The sequence below is a fragment of the Acomys minous genome (assembly GCF_964271855.1).
Source record: "Acomys minous genome assembly, chromosome: 18".
Classification (NCBI taxonomy): Eukaryota; Metazoa; Chordata; class Mammalia; order Rodentia; family Muridae; genus Acomys; species Acomys minous.
The window spans coordinates 1,501,815-1,517,494 of record NC_140501.1 but is presented as its reverse complement, the minus strand read 5'-3'; the positions used below and the strand labels follow the sequence as shown (position 1 = coordinate 1,517,494).

General features: G+C 50.2%; 1 protein-coding gene across 2 annotated transcripts in view; it reads right to left on the bottom strand.

The window, feature by feature from the left end:
• TMTC4 (transmembrane O-mannosyltransferase targeting cadherins 4) overlaps positions 1-9,609 on the bottom strand; it is a 60,455-nt gene extending 50,846 nt beyond the window's left edge. For both annotated transcript variants that reach the window (XM_084767904.1, XM_084767903.1), the window contains exons 1-3: positions 9,495-9,609; positions 4,530-4,742; positions 143-258 (exon numbers count right to left, since the gene is read on the bottom strand). In XM_084767904.1, the coding sequence (XP_084624030.1) occupies positions 143-258; positions 4,530-4,688 (275 nt within the window). In that variant the 5' untranslated portion in view covers positions 4,689-4,742; positions 9,495-9,609. The remainder of the gene's footprint in view (positions 1-142; positions 259-4,529; positions 4,743-9,494) is intronic.
• Between the last annotated feature and the right edge of the window lie 6,071 nt (positions 9,610-15,680).

Genomic DNA, 15,680 nt, shown 5'->3' with positions numbered 1-15,680 from the left:
ATGAGCTCAGACATCTTAGAATACGCATGTACTCCGCCTACCTAAGAACTAATGACTAGAAACCCCCCCCACCACCACCACAGATGCTGTTACACAGAAGCATCAAACGATGGATGCTCTTGTTCTTCCTGTTACATCTTACCTGAAAGTCAGGACAGTGAGCGGCCGGTAGGACTTGTGGCTGCTGTTGCTGCTCAGTCTGCTGCCCCAGAAGTCATGATGCCACAGGTCGCCCAGGGGTGTGTCTGATTGGAGGTCCTGCAGGAACACAGTGAGACATTCTGGACGAGGGAGGACTCGCGACCCTCCCCTAGTCCAGCTCCCCCAAAGCTGTCAACTCTACCCCCTCCATCCTTCCTGCTAGCCTTGGGCCCAGCCCCATCATCTTGAATATGGCCAGGCTCCCTAGAAGGACCACTGTATCTTCACATTCTATATACAAAGCACTTCGCAGTGCACATCGGCTTTCCCTACCCAGCTAGTGTACAGCCTTTCAGTAGATTCCCACCTTTGCTAGGTCAAAGCTGATATCCTAAGGTTGGGCCACAGGGCTGTCAGAGCCTCTGCATCCATCTGTCTGACTCCATGTTCCTGCCCCATCTTTCATTAGTTCCCTCTGCAGAGGCTGGCACAGGCAAGTGTACCCCCAGACGGTCATCGTCAACCCTCTAACATCCTGAGTGGATCTTAATCCATCTCCGTGGGCTCCGGGGCATCACATATCTGTCCCGTTGGCACGTGGGACACTGGTTACTCACCGCTGTGGCTTAAGCTTCTCTATCGTTAGACTGGACCTGGGCCACATGAGCTGAGCTGGAGAAGGAATCTCTCGAGTATTGTATGGAGGCAACACCGGCCAATTAAAAAACAAACCTATGCCCTGTGGCTGAGGCAGGAAACAGGTGAGCCATTGGCGGGCACAGGGGGTTCTGGGAAAGAGCCAGGTGCGTGAGATTTGGCTGGTAAGATGTGAGGAAGACGGACGGATGTGTGGTGCCTGAGCTCAGGTAGCCAGCCACGTGGCAGAAGGAAGATTTGTAGAATGGGTTAGTCTACGTTATGAGCTGGTCAGAGAAGAGCCTCGCTGTATGGCCTAGGTATCTGTAAATACATCTTCAGTCTCATGAGTCATTATTCTGGGAGCTTGGGACTGGGAAGGAAAAAAAAAAATCACCTGAAACAGAATGGTGCCCTACTCCACTGAAGTACAGAGAAGGGGTTTAAACACGCTGAAGGAGGGCCGGGTGGTGGTGGCAGCACATGCCTTCAATCCCAGTACTTGGGAGGCAGAGGCAGATGGAACTCTATGAGTTCGAGACTAACCTGGTCTACAGAGTAAGTTTTAGAACAGCCAAGGCTACACAGTGAAACCCTGTCTCAAAAAAACCAAAAACCAAAAACCAAAAACACCGTGCCGAATGGACTGACCACATGGCTACATAAGGTCACCACTAGCCTTTCATAGCCAATTAAATAACATAAGGTATGAAAAGAATATTAGTTTAAAGGGCTCACTTTTGAGCATGAGTTAAGCAGATTGTAAAACCGGGGTGGGGGGGTGGGGGGGGGGAGGGTTGAGGGTGGGGGGACTTTCCATACCATTTTAAAATATAAAATTACTAAATATTAAATAACACTATCTTTCTGCTGAGGAAATTTTAAACTTATAGCGTAGCAAACATGCCTAAATGCATGTCCCATTTACATTTACAGTATGAAAGGAAGGTGCTAGAAGGATTAATTGCGAGGGCTGGAGAGATGGGTCCGAGGCTACAGCATGACCCTGCCTCTCAGGGGAGCTGGGTTCAGGTGCCAACACCCATGTTGGAGTGCACAACTCCTTCTAACCCTCATTAGCTCCTGACCCCAGCAGTGGCTGTACCTGCCAGGAGAAACCACACTGTTCTCGGCTTCCTAAGAGTGGTCTTTTGGGCACAAGGCTCAAGCACTGAAGAAATGGCTACGTGCATTAAGAAGGCAAACTGCTCTCAACAAGGGCTCACAAGCGCTTGCAACTGCGGCTCCAGATGATTCAAACACCTTTCCTGCCCCCACCTGAGGCACCTGCATACAGGCATGTGCACACACGTTGCATGAACACACACACACACACACACACACACACACACACACACTTTTTAAAAAGCCGTTCCCAAAACAAGAGGTGGTTAAATGGCAGATGATCTCAAAAGAACAAATTTCCACGCTGCAGCAGCAGTCTGGTCTTTAGTACTTGCTGCTGCAAGGCCTCAAGAGGAGGAGCGGAAGCAAAGTTATCACTTGATTCTTACTGCGACTTTCACTGCTAACCAGCTTCAGGGCCTTAAAGATCTAGATCAACCATCCAAGGAGCCAGCTGAATGTTTTACAATCATCACAGGCTCCATCTGTTAACTGAGGGACAACAGTGGAAGCTGAGGCCTTTGTGTTCTGCCATGAAAGTGCCTGCTCGGGAGTAGCACTGTGTCCTCCCTCTGAACAGAAAATGAACACCAAAGAAGCTCTAAATATTTAATTCAGCGCAGCTCACATGAAGCGGAGTGTATGAGAGAAAGGTTGGTTTTTTTTTTTCTTTCATGATTTATAGGAACGCTAGATTTCATCTGAAGTTCCTCCTAACACCACCGACTCAGAGATCATCTTATGGAAGGAAAAAAACAAAAACAAGCAAACAAACAAACAAAAAAGCAACTCAGCACAAGGAAGCACCTAGCAAGCAGTACCCACCACCTCAGACCCAGAAACCACCTGCTCATATCATGAAGACGCAGCAGCCTCGGGAGTGGAGCTGCGGGCTCTATTCCCAGGGAAGGAGAAGAGCCAGGCTGTGGAGTTACTGCACGGGGCAGGGAGCAGCATCCCAGGAAACACTGCTCCAAGGCCCAAGATGCCTGTCCCCTTCCTCTCACATGGAAGGAGAGCTACAGCAAGTACCAGCCCTCCACACAGCAGAGCCCAGGCTTCCCTGCCTTCCCAGCTCAATGGAAATTCTCCGACACAGGATCTGAATTAACCCTTCACATACCCAAGCGGAGGCTGAGGAAAACCACAGGGAATAGCAGTACTTAACAAGTAAAGGTGACTCCTTATTGGGAAAGCTAGTCTGTGGCTAGCAGGCCATCAGGTGCACAGCTGTCCAGGGCAACTTGCTCCTTTTAAGAAGCATGCACGGTCAAGGACAAACTGCAAAGGAGTCACCCACTATGGGTGGCAGGTGGACGCAAGGCAAGGAAATCACAGGTGGAATCATGAGCCAAAAGTGACCATCAACAGATCCTGGCATGGTGGCACACGCCTTTAAGCCCAGCACTCAGAGGATCTCTGTGAGTCTGTAGCCAGTCTGGCCTGTACAGCAAGTTCTAATTTAGTCAGAGTAATATAATGAGACCCCGACTCAAAAAATGTTAATTACAGTATCATGCTACAAACAAAGCACCTGCAAGTCAAACATTGCTTTCTCTAACTTTGTAACACACAGTCTTGCCATGTAGTTTTCTTTGACATTTTCTATGTAATAGGATTTCTCCTCATTTGGTGACATCTATGATTTTAAGTTAGTGTGTGTGTGTGTGTGTGTGTGTGTGTGTAGGTCAGAGGACAACTTGTGGGACTCTATTTTCTCCTTCCACAGTGTGGGTCCTGGGGACTGAACTCGGGTCACAAGGCTTGGTGGCAGATGCCCTGGCCCTTCATTTCTTATGAGCAGGCAAAGACGCTGCTGCAGAAGCTCCTTCAGTGACACGCCCCAGACAGGCGTATTCCTTCAAGCTCTCGTCATGGGTAAGCAACAAACCTGTGTGCTGAGTAAAAAGCCATCAACGGGGGTGCACCTCATGCCACCTCTGAGCACTGGTTCTGCCTGTTTCTTTCTCTCTTACTCTCACTGTCTTTTGGCTTATTTGAATCTTTTCCTTCCCTTTTTACAATTAAAAAAAAAAAAAGACTATTTTCCTGGCCTCATAAAGCTGCAACTGGTAAACAAGATCGACTAGGAGTTTGCAAGGTCAGCAGATTGAGTCTCCGAACACGAAGTGAGCAGGAACACTTTATCCCTCGGCAGCACATTGGTTTCTCCCGGCAGCTGCCAGCGCACTGCCCTCACACAGCAATGCGCTCGGGCATAGCCAGCTGCTGCCTGCTGCAGATCACAGACATTTCAGTGAACAGTTTTACCCATCCAGCACTAGAGCAAATGGGGCGAGTCTTTCTTTCCTCTCATAGTTCTGGAAAATTCCACAAAACCTGAGGTCCTCAACCTTTGATGCTCTGCAACACCCCTGGACTTGTCATCTTAGCAGAATGGCCTCTCTGATCACGTGTAGACGGGGTCTCCTGAGCACAGGCAGGGGCTGACGACGTGAGGCAACAGATTTAGGAGATCATACATAAAATGAAATGGGCAATCTACAGCTCGTGAGATTCAGACCAAGAGTCAACCGGACTTAACAGAGAACTAAGAGCAACGTGGACGGCGACCGAGCCAAGGAAAACTGGCACGTTTACACTTCCTGGAAGATCGAGACACAAACCTTATTGTTAACAATAGCTTCGGAGTCATCGAAGACAAAGTCTCCATCATAGCTCCTTGCAAAACACAGAAGAGAAACAAGTCCCACGACTAACTTAGCCCAGAAAGGGGGAAGGACAGTTGGGATGACGTGATCCAAGTCAGCATCCAGCTCGGCCATCTTGAAAGCTGCAGGCTGCCAGCCTCCTGCTCCAGCATTATGCTGGTTAGAGACCTGCAAGGGAAATAACATCAGGTGAGCACGCCTAAGCACATTTCTGCATCGGACGCTCATTACCGCCAGCAAGCGAGAGCTAGATCAGTTAAGTACGCTATGATTTTATAGAGTGTAACCACTAGACGTGTTAAGCTGTGGTCTTCAAACTTTAGTGGGCAGAGAAGTGACCTGGGACTTGGGAAGACTTCCAGACCCAGCATGGCCAATGAAATCGGAAGCACCAGGCTTCTGACGTTTCCTTTAGGAAATTGTGACTTAGTAGGACCTCGTGTCTTCTAAACCCATAAAGCAAGTCATTCTTTAATTCTCAGAGCCAGTTTACAAGGCTTCTGAAAGTGAGGAAGTGTTCTCTGTTGGGACATTGGAGGATGGGGCATTAGTTACAGAGTGCACTGTGTGTAACACGACTGTTACCCTGACACACCTTACAGTCTGTGTGTGAAAGACTCAAGCGCACACGATGATGACTGACTGGGCTGGGGTTTACAGAGAGATGGAGGAACTGACTTCTGTGGAAGGTCCCAGAAGGAACTGCGCTGTCCCAACGTGGGGAGACAACTGTGCACAAAGACCTGACTATCAGCACCGGGAAGAGTCAAGTTAGGAATACAAGCTTACTCAGAACCTTCAAAGTGGTTTCACCACAGTGTGAGTCTCTCTGTTTCCTTTCCAACAAGCCCTTTCTGGCTGGGAGTGGCACAAGAGCCTGGGCCAATTCCAAGGCTCAAACATACAGCTATCTGCAAATCAGCTATCTGTCCCTAGTCCCGCCACACCCTCCACAAGTGCCTTTCTTCTGCACAGGTTGCTGGGGTCCAGTCTCGTGTTTGGAGAGTTAGCTGACCTCTCAGAAGCTATTCCAAGGACACCGCCTGCCTTAGGGCTTTCACTGCCCATCACTAAGGGAAGCTGTGGTAGGAACTCAAGCAGGCACCTAGTTGCAGAGGAATGCTGCTCACTGGCTTGCTCAGCCTGCTTTTTCTTATACAGCCCAGGCTCATCCACCTACCCAGGGGTAGCACCGCCCAGCGGTCTGAGCCCTCCCACATCCATCACTAATCAAGAGAACGCTCCTGCAGCTTGCCTGCAAGCCAATGGGATGGAGACGTTTTCTGAGTCGAGGCCTGGGTGTTTTAACGGGTATTTGGTGAAGGCTAGCTATCATTATATTTTCCCATGAGGTCGAACAATCTTTGGAATAGCTCCTTTAGGACTGGCTTTCTGGTACAGAGGCTCTGCTCCTCCCCACTAAGGCAACCTCCTTCCTTCATACATGTTAGTGAGTGCAAACTCCCAGCCCCTTGACTGGGATCCGGCTTGGTTGCATTTGGTTCCAGATCTCCAAGCAAATACACAGATTGGCAAGAGGGTCAACCAAACTGGAGTCTGAGGCCACAGATTTTTGCTTTGTTTTTACAGTCTTAGGCAGACAGATGGGCAGCAGGGAACACCTTTCAATGGCAGTGCTGCTCCCTCTCAGAAGCCGAGTCCCATTTACCATCCAGACACAACAACTCTCCCTCTGGTCTTCCCTGAGCATCGCTGCCTGATGTAAGGCTTTGCTCTTAGAGGGCACTGAGGGAATGGTCCACCTACTTTCTGCAGCTCTCTTTTCTTTCCACTGAACAAGGCAAACCACTCTTTAAATCCTAACTGCAGTCAGGTCACCACGAAGACCCCTGAGTGCTGTTTCACACGCTAGCTAAAGAAATTACTTCTGCTACTTCAAAATACAAAACAAACAACAAACTTAGGAAGACTTAGTTTAAAAATGGAAGGAATAAACATGTTCTTTGATTTAGAAAAATCGATGTGCAGGAACACGAATGGTTTATACCAATTTTAAATGTGTAACAGACTATGTGGAAGCTACAAAAGATCATATAACTGGTTCTGATACTCTTGGGTTGAGCCCTAAACATTTGAATAGGAAATCAGTTTGTTAGGAAGTTCAAACGGCCATGTGATTACTGACTGGTGAAACAATCTGTGTTCCTAAATTAGCTACTGTGCCTTTACTGACTATTCACGGTCATGGACCAGGCCAATCATTTTGGTATTCAAGCAACAGCCCACACACATATAGGGTGGACTGTGGACACCCAACATCTGGGGTACCATGATGGACCAGGCCCCTTCTTTTGGGAAGTCAACTGAATTGATGAGTTCATGGCAAATCGATCTCCTCTTCCCCTGCGGTAACCAAAACCATAGGACCTACAACAGTGCAGGCATTCTCTCCTCCTCCCTAATCCTCAGTCCTCATCATCGGCTCTCACCATGTCTGCTCTCAGGGAACGCCACTTAGCCCAAGCGTTTGCTGCAGCGGAAATACTCAAACGCTCCCATTCGCTTAGTAGACTTGTGTTCACATACATAGCTGAGCAGCTCAGAATATGCCTTTCATCAGCAAACACACAAAACATTACAATATGTTAGGAGAGCCCACATGCAGTTCTCAGGGTCCACTCCAGCAGTGGCAGCAGAGGTCTGGGGATAGAGGAACATGGAGCTGCCCTTCCCTGAGCTACACCACTTCCCTAAGAGTCGGTCTCCTCAGCTGTAGAATGAGGTGCTGCTGTGTTCCTCTGGCTGTGGTAAGGACTGAGTGAGGCGATGTGAGCAGTTAGTCTGCATGTTGTTTTTGACCAGTTCCTAGTCCCTGACCCTTTGTCTTAATATTAGTTCACGCTGCCATCTTAACAACCAGCAAAGCCCATCAGGTGACAGGACGTACCCAAGAAAGAGTGAAACCCTTCTTCTGGGTAGATCTACAGCATATGGCTTCCCCGGTGAGGCACCTTTGCACACTGTCCATACCGCACAATGACCCTGATCCCAACTCTCCTGCTAACAGGAACTGACCTTTGCTCTGCAATAAGGCTTGGTGCATGGGTAAGTGAAACCATGGCCCCCGGGAGGTGGCCGAGACCTTTACATCCATGTCACAGCATAGGAAAGGGCACTTAATGTTTTCACTAAGCAACACGCCTTATTGGTCTTGTCACACGTGATGCCCCGCCCCTTCAGCCACAGCTGAGGATGCTCCCTGTGCCTGCCTCCCTTCCAGCAGTGACCCATCTACACAGAACCTATGGCTGAAAAGTGACAATAACAAAGCTGGTGTTCTGGTGGCCACTGGACTCCGGGGCTCCTCAGAGCGGTCCAATGTGGAACAAACCTGTAGCAAGTGGTACCTTACCCTCCAGATGCAAGAACTGACTCTTAGGAAACAATGTAGCTCAGGAAGAGGCAGCCACCAGTTTCTGTATCCCCAATTCTAAAACTCCACCCACTATTAAGCCTCAATTTCCAGGAGGTTAAAACAAATCCATCCATCCATCAAAAGGTCAAAAAGACCTCAAACAGCGCCTCCTCAAAGGCTAAATGGCGCTGGGCTGTGAACCACGAACCTACAATGACAGTGGACACCAGCCCCAGGCTGCAGTGCAGCAGAGCAATACCCAACCTAGATGATTCTCCCCGGACAAACAGCAGCAGCCACCTAATGAAGGCTCTTCCACAGGCGTGGAGCAGAGGCTCGTGTCCTCTACGTTAAGGGCGAGGCGTCCATGGCCAGCTATTCTCCAGGGCAAAACATGACCTTGCCTTTGGAAATCGGGTTAAAAATGTGATGGTTTCTGACCAGTACTCTGGTAGATGCAGGGAGAGCTAGCAGACACAGTGCCCAAGGCCGAGGAGCCAGGCATGCTCTGTAGTGCTGAGCCAAAGGCAGAGTAATGTGCATCCTGTGATCCGCCTTCCCAATTCAAGATCGATCGTCCAAGTGGCTGTCCTTTGGAGGTTTACCACTCAGAATTCCTGCCTCAGAAAGTTTCCACTTTGCTAGGCACGCCAGCACCTCCCCCCACTTTGCCCCTAGGGATGCAGGTACAGGGGACAATACGGGGCTCCAGTCAATCTTTATTATAAATTGTTTCTAAAAGAAATTTCCCCCATCCATCTGTTCCTGGGGGAGAGAGCAAAGTGTGGATGACTCAGTGACTAGATCTTCCCTCTGACTCCTCCTCTCTTTTGTGTGTACTTAAAAAATGAAAGAGAGCACAAACAGCCCCCCCAGTCACAACATCAACAACCCAGACTCCCCGTAGAGTTTGCAGGAGGTGAGGAGGTCTCTGCACGACTTGCTCGGTTCCCCCCCACCCCAAACTCCTGGCAGGTCGGTGGCTCATGGCTCCCAGGCCACTGGTACCGGTTCTGCTCCACACAGGAACATAAAGTAGCTGGCACTTCTGGCGCTGCCGGGTGGTTCGCCGCGTAACCCTGGGCGGGCGGCCAAGCTACCCGGCTGTGTCCAGCCGCCGCCAGTGCCTTGGCCAGCTGGCGACCAGGCGCCGGGACCCCGCGGCCAGGTGGCTGCAGCGCTGGGCACACACTCCCGGGCTTGTTGCAAGGCTGGGTCAGGCGGCGGCAGGTACCGGGGCTGGCGCAGCGACCTCGGCCGCGTCAGGGCAGTGCAGGAGCCTGAGCCCGGGGCGCGCACCCCTGACCGCGCGCTCTTTGTCCGGGGCGCGGCTTCCACCAGGGCGCAAACCGCGTCCACCGGAGGCAGCTCGGGTCCCAGAGCTAACTCCTCCAGTAAAGGTGCGGGGCTTGGGCGCCGCCCCCAGGCCCCCCGCGCTAGGTTGGCGGCTCAGCGGAGAGCCTGGGAGCCCGCGCCCGCACCGCGTCCAACTCCGCGCGCCCCGCGGCTGCGCTCGGCCCACGGCGGGCCGCCCCGCGCGTTACCTGCAAAGAGCCCGAGCCGCGATCGCATCTCCCTCCCGCGTGCTCAAAACTCCGGTGGCTCCGGGAGCCCGCCGCCGCCAGGGGAGGGGCCGCCGCCCCCGCCCCCGTCCGCCCCCTTCCTACCTAGCCGCGTCCCGCCCCCCGCCGCGCCGCTCCCCACTCGCGGCCGCCCGCTCCCGGTTAGTCCCGCCCCCCGCCGCGCGACCATCGGTTTCCCTTTCCATCACTCACGAGCTCCTCTCGAGCTCATTGGTACGTGTCGGGGTGACGTGGGAACAGGGCGCTCGCGGCGGAGGAGGAGGCGCAGGGGCAGACGGGCTTCGCCGGGAGGAGAGAGCGCGCCGGGACGCGAAGCCGCAGCAGCACCCAGGCCTGGCCCCGGGCTCCCCGGCGATTCCGCGCGCGTTCTGAGCCTGCTCCTGGCTTGTCTCGCGCGCTCCGTCGAGGGCATGTAGAATACCTGCCGAAGACCCCCAACTCCCACGTTTCTTTCTGTCTTGGAGTTGTTGAAGATTCGTCCCCACTCTCTCCCTCTCGGAACCAGGACTGAGTTCTCCCTCCCAAGGCCCTGCGCGCCCTCCTCGGAACAGAGCTTTCACGCTCCAGTCACGACCACTAGATGCTACACCTCCTTCCTGATGAGAAGGCCACTCACTCTCTGTCCATTCTCAGTACTTACTTGCTGTCACCTTCAAGAGAAAGCGGCCCAACATGCAGACCTGGGACCTCAGTGACCTCTGACGCCTTAAAGCGGCAGTCTCTGATCTGTCTCCTTTGGAGTGGAGTCCGCTGCTTCCTCCTAGCATTAAGACCCTTCCTAGCTTTCCTCTGCTGTGTGTCACTGCCTGCCCTGCCCTTCATCAGTGAAGAATGCTATCTCCCCCAACCCCTCCCCTCCCCTCAGCTGTCTCCAACTTCGTTCACTCACTTGTTGTCCATTCAGTGAAACTGCCTTTGCTAGTCACATCTGCTGTCTTCTGCACTTACTGAGGCCAGATGACATTTTTGCTTTCCCTCCCAATCTGGTTGGCAGGCTTGCTTGCCCTGAGTGATCGCTAAGATCACTTTAAAGGCCTCATCCTTTCCTCTTACTTAACAAATGTCCGTATATGGTTTATACGGTTTAATCACTGTCGACACTCCAGTCAATATACATCTGGCTTACACTGTTGTTCCTTGCTTTTTCTGCGTTCAAATCCTTTTATCTGGTTCTCCGTTTAGCTTCTCTCCTTGTATATTAGTGGCAAAACATCCAACGCACACTTTCTCTGCTTTCCTGTTACACAGGGCATTTCCCAGAGTCGGCCAGACCCTGATTCCTAGGTGCCTCTCTGCCTTTGTTCTCCTCCTCCAACTGACTAATTGTTAGGAATATAAGTTTAAAAAATTAAAAAAAAACATTTTGGGTAGCTTAGTAACCGTTTTGTGTGACTTGGAATAGTGAACTGCATGTGAGATAAAAATTGGCCCCCAGGAAGCTCTGATAGGAGCCAGACCACAAAAACAAGTTCCAGGCAAGCTACCTGGCAGCTCCAACACAAGCTAAGGCCAGGGCAGGCCTTGATATGATAACGTAGTGCCCCCAAGGTGGTTAACTGAAATGCAGGTCTACCAGCTGCCCCACAGTACAAAGCCACCTCCTCCTCCACCACCACCACCATCACCTCCACCACCACCACCATCACCTCCACCACCTCCACCACCTCCACCTCCACCTCCACCTCCACCACCACCTCCACCTCCACCTCCACCTCCACCTCCACCTCCACCACCACCATCACCTCCACCTCCACCACCTCCACCACCACCACCTCCACCTCCACCACCACCAGACAAAATGATAGGAAGACTGGACGATGGGCAATGGTCTCCAGGGCCACATGACACGCTTTTCTATTCTCTGTGTGGATGGGTGCCCATCGGCAAAAGGGCTTGGGATTGCGTATGGCCCTGGCCTCAGGGACCATTGAACTTCTGCCTGTCACTGGGTCACACAGGCCCACCTGTGACAGCCACTAGCCTCTGCTGTCACCATCAGGGCCATCCTCGGAGCCTGTTACAGCTGAAGGACTCCATAGTGGACTCGGATCGAACCTGCAGACTCCCGAAGTATGCTCACTAAAGAAGGTTCCCCAGTGGAGCGTTTCTGCACAAACGACTGTCCCCTGCGGGATGTCTTTAACTTTTATACTAGCATGATGCTATAAGTAACGCTTGTGTGAATAAACCGAGGGTATTTGCAAGACGAATCTTGTATGGACATCCTAATTGCTGGGTGCCTTTCAGCCGATATCTTCATGTCCTCTATACTGGTACACGTACAAGGTGAGTAATCCATTAGATTTGAAAATATGGAGTTTAAAATACTCTTAAAACTTTATAAGCCATCAATTTGGGGTTTTAGAACATTTTAGACTGAAGCTGATTTGGCTATAGTTTGGGGAGTGGTTATAATGTTTGACATTTAAGATGATGACTTTGAGCTCTGAAACATTTACATTTGAAGTGCATTTCAGTTATTAACGTCTCGATGTCTCTTGATGGGATCCCCATGATGCAAAGGAGAAGATAAGGAACTCGGGGTCTCTCTTCTACTTAAACAGCAGCAACAAACACCAAAAACATATTTCTAATTGCGTAGATGCAGGTGCCCACCGAGTCCTGAAGAGGGCGCTGGGTCCCCTGGAGCTGGAGTTCCAGGCCCTGTGACTTGGGTGCTGGGGACTCGTCCAGCGTGCTTGTGAGCTGGGCTCTCAGGGCCTCAATCCGGTAAAACGTTCCCTTCTTCATGCCTGCTCCACACAGCCACTCATGGACTCAGGTCCTTCTACCCACGCTGTGGCTCCAGGCTTCGCCTTCACCCTGCGGCTTTCCAGTTCCTTCACACTACTCAGTGACGAAGGGACGGCCTGGGCGTGATTACATGCCCGTTCCATTGCAGAAGAACAGCCATGCTGCAATTGGGCAGGGCGATGCAGGTTAGTCCTGTGATCAGAAACAAATGACTTCAGTATGTGACCTAGCTGGAAAGACTGGGAGGGTCAGCATTGTAGCAAAAAACAAAACAAACAAACAACAACAACAAAACAAATAGCAGCAACAACAAAAAATCTGGCATAGCCTTTTGGAAAGCTCTGGCCATGTTTGTAGAAAGTGGGACTGCTTCTAGGCACATACAGAAACGGGTTGGAAAGACTAGAAGCTTCTAAACTGAAGCATCTGGAATGTTATAATAAGGAATTTGTCTTTATCCCAGTAGATGGCCCCTGAAGGTTTCCCTGGGGAAAGAGTTGATCAAGTTGTATTTACAGAGATGATCATCAGAACCTATACAGAGTGACGGGAAATAAGCACAAGGCTGTGGGTTTTGTTGTTGTTGTTGTTGTTGTTGTTGTTTGTTTGTTTTCTCAAATAAGCAGAATATTTGCTTGAAGCATTTGTTTAGAAAGAGTTTGTTCCTGAGACCAGGCATGTGCCTCAAAGTCAAATGCAGCCTCCTTTAGCAACTCATTCCTAAGAGTAATTAACCTAGTCCTACAGGAATTAAGCCAATGTCCTCAGTGACCTTTTCACCTCTTAAAGTCCTTGCCTCCCAGCACCACCACCACATGGCAATCCAATTTCAAACTGTCTCCAATCAAACCATATTAAAGCCCTAACACCCTATTCCCTTCCAATGCAATTTTTTTCTTTTTCTTTTTCTTATGCTAACTCAAGTGGCTCTTCTGTTTACACAAAGAAACTTTGATTAAGATAAATATAACAAAATATGCCATTTGTAGCAGGCAAGGAATGTGGTAGGAGGCACAGGCACTCCAACAGGAATTCTACCTTCAGTCCCCTCTTCTTTCCTGTTGGCTGTCTGAGCGGTGAGTAGGTAGCCAGAGTGGCCTCGGCTTGAGAACGAATGTGGTCTCTGCTTGGGTTGTGAATCCTTCTCTTCATGGTTCAGAGGAGCAGGATGGCCCCAGGGCCCAGCAAACCTTGTAGAGGTAAATGTATCCATGTGAGGTAGAAGACGTCAGAGCCAGTGATGACAGTGTAGTGAAGAGGGCCCACAGAGGGCCACTCATTAGACTCCATTGAGTGATGGTGGCCACTTTGACTAAATTTGGAATCAGCTATGAGGTACATTTTGAGGCTTGTCTTTGATGGTGTTTTCAGATGTAACTACAGAGATCCTCTCTGAATGTGCGTCACCATCGTCCCATGTACTGGGATCTCAAACTGGATAAAACGGGTGGAGAGAGAAAGCCAGATGAGTTTGGCTCTCCTTCTCCTTCCTCTGCTTCTCGGGATGCTGAGATATAAGCCAGCCCCCAGTTAAGTGCTTGGGTTTATAAGAAGCTGCTTTAATCATAGTGTAGAGGAATTTTAATTCAGAATGTGGCTGCTCTGGCAAGAGATCACATCCGAAGATTTTTTTTAGGTCTGTGTGATCCATCTGGAATACAGACACACCTTTAATCCCAGGAGACAGAGGCAAACAGAGCTCTGAGTTCAAGGTTAGCCTGATACAGAGCAAGTTTCAGGTAAAGAGAAGCTCAGGTCCAGGTGTGGTGGTACACGGCTTTAGTCTCAGCACTCAGGAGACAGAAACAAGCAGATCACTGAGTTGAGTTCAGTCAGCTCTGAGCAGTGGAGCTGAGTTTGTTTAGAGGTGTTTTTATCAGCACAGTTGTACAGAGACAGGTTGCAGGGAGAGAACAAGGTACACACAGGTGAAGACAGAACCAGGGAATAAGAAGGAGCCTAAAGATTAAAACAGATTTCTAGAGTTAGTTTGAGGCCAAGCAGAGCAATTCAGTGAGAAGCAGAAAAAAAAAAAAAGCCAGTGTGAGTCAGTCAGCTGGGAGAAGTTTGAGCCAGAACAGCTGAGTTGAATCAGCCAGCCAGAGGGTGAGTTTGTTTGTTTGTTTGTTTGTTTATTGAGACAGGGTTTTTCTGTGTAGCCCTGGCTGTTCTGGACTTGCTTTGTAGACCAGGCTGGCCTTGAACTCACAAAGATCCACCTGGCTGTGCCTCCCTGAGTGCTGGAATTAAAGGCGTGTGCCATCATACCCAGCTTTCAGCACTAAGTCTTAAAGGCTGAAAACATTCTAGGCCTAGATTAGATTATACTGAGGCTAGAAGCTTCCAGGTCCAGGCTAGGTTAGCAGCCAGAGGCAGTAATCCTCAAGAGATGAAAAAACATTACTTTTATATCATAGTGTCTCTTCACAGCAATAAAAGTGACTAAGGCACATCGTAAACCGCAAGCCAAAGAAAGCCTTTTCTCCCTGAGGTCTTTTGGTTACTATTATTTTATCACAGAGAAGCAAACTAGAACACTGGAAACATGCAGGTGCCATTTTCACTAAGAGGAATGGCAGTGAGGTAGAGGGCTTAATCAAGAAACCGAGTCACAAACTAAAACTGCACTGAGAAGAGGAGTAGAGCTGAGTGCTAAGAAGGACAATTCCTCGGAAGCTGATGCCTGCTTAGGGTCAGTGCTGAGGCTGTTGCCGTACACTTCCCACGACTCATTTAGTGAGTCCTTGAAATAGAGTGCAGTGAGCTGGCTACCAGCGTGAGCCCTCTCACAGGTGGGGAGACTGAAGCTGATGTCCTAAATCCCTTGCCTAAGATCCCACAGATCCCATGGGGTCAAGATGGGGCTGAGGAATGGGTGGTGGCTTAACCAGTAAAGAGCACACAAGATTCCCGGGACTTGCTAGCCAACCAGTGTGTGGCCAAAAGAGCAAGCTCCAGGGTCAGTGGACGCATCAGAGCATATTTCAAAAGCTAAAGTGGAGAGAGACTGAAGAAGACACCCAACATTGACCTCTGGCTTACACACACACACACACACACACACACACACACACACACACACACCTGATGGGGTGATGGCTGAACCCAGTGTTCTGTCCCCAAGGCTTTGCACACAATCAGAGCACAGGAGCTCCTCTAAGAGGTGGACACAAATAAGTAGATGTGTATTATGCAGCAGCCTCTGTAAGTGGGTTAGAGGCAAGAAGCCAATGACCTTCGTCACCTAAGAAATCAAAGTGTATGGGTTAAGGCAGGTCTCCTTGGAGGAAGCAGTTCATTATCTGGGTTTTTCCAGACACTAAAAGTCAGATGAAAAGAAGTAAGATTTCAACGGAGGGGAAAAGGCCAGGTTTCACAAGAGGTGGGTGTGAC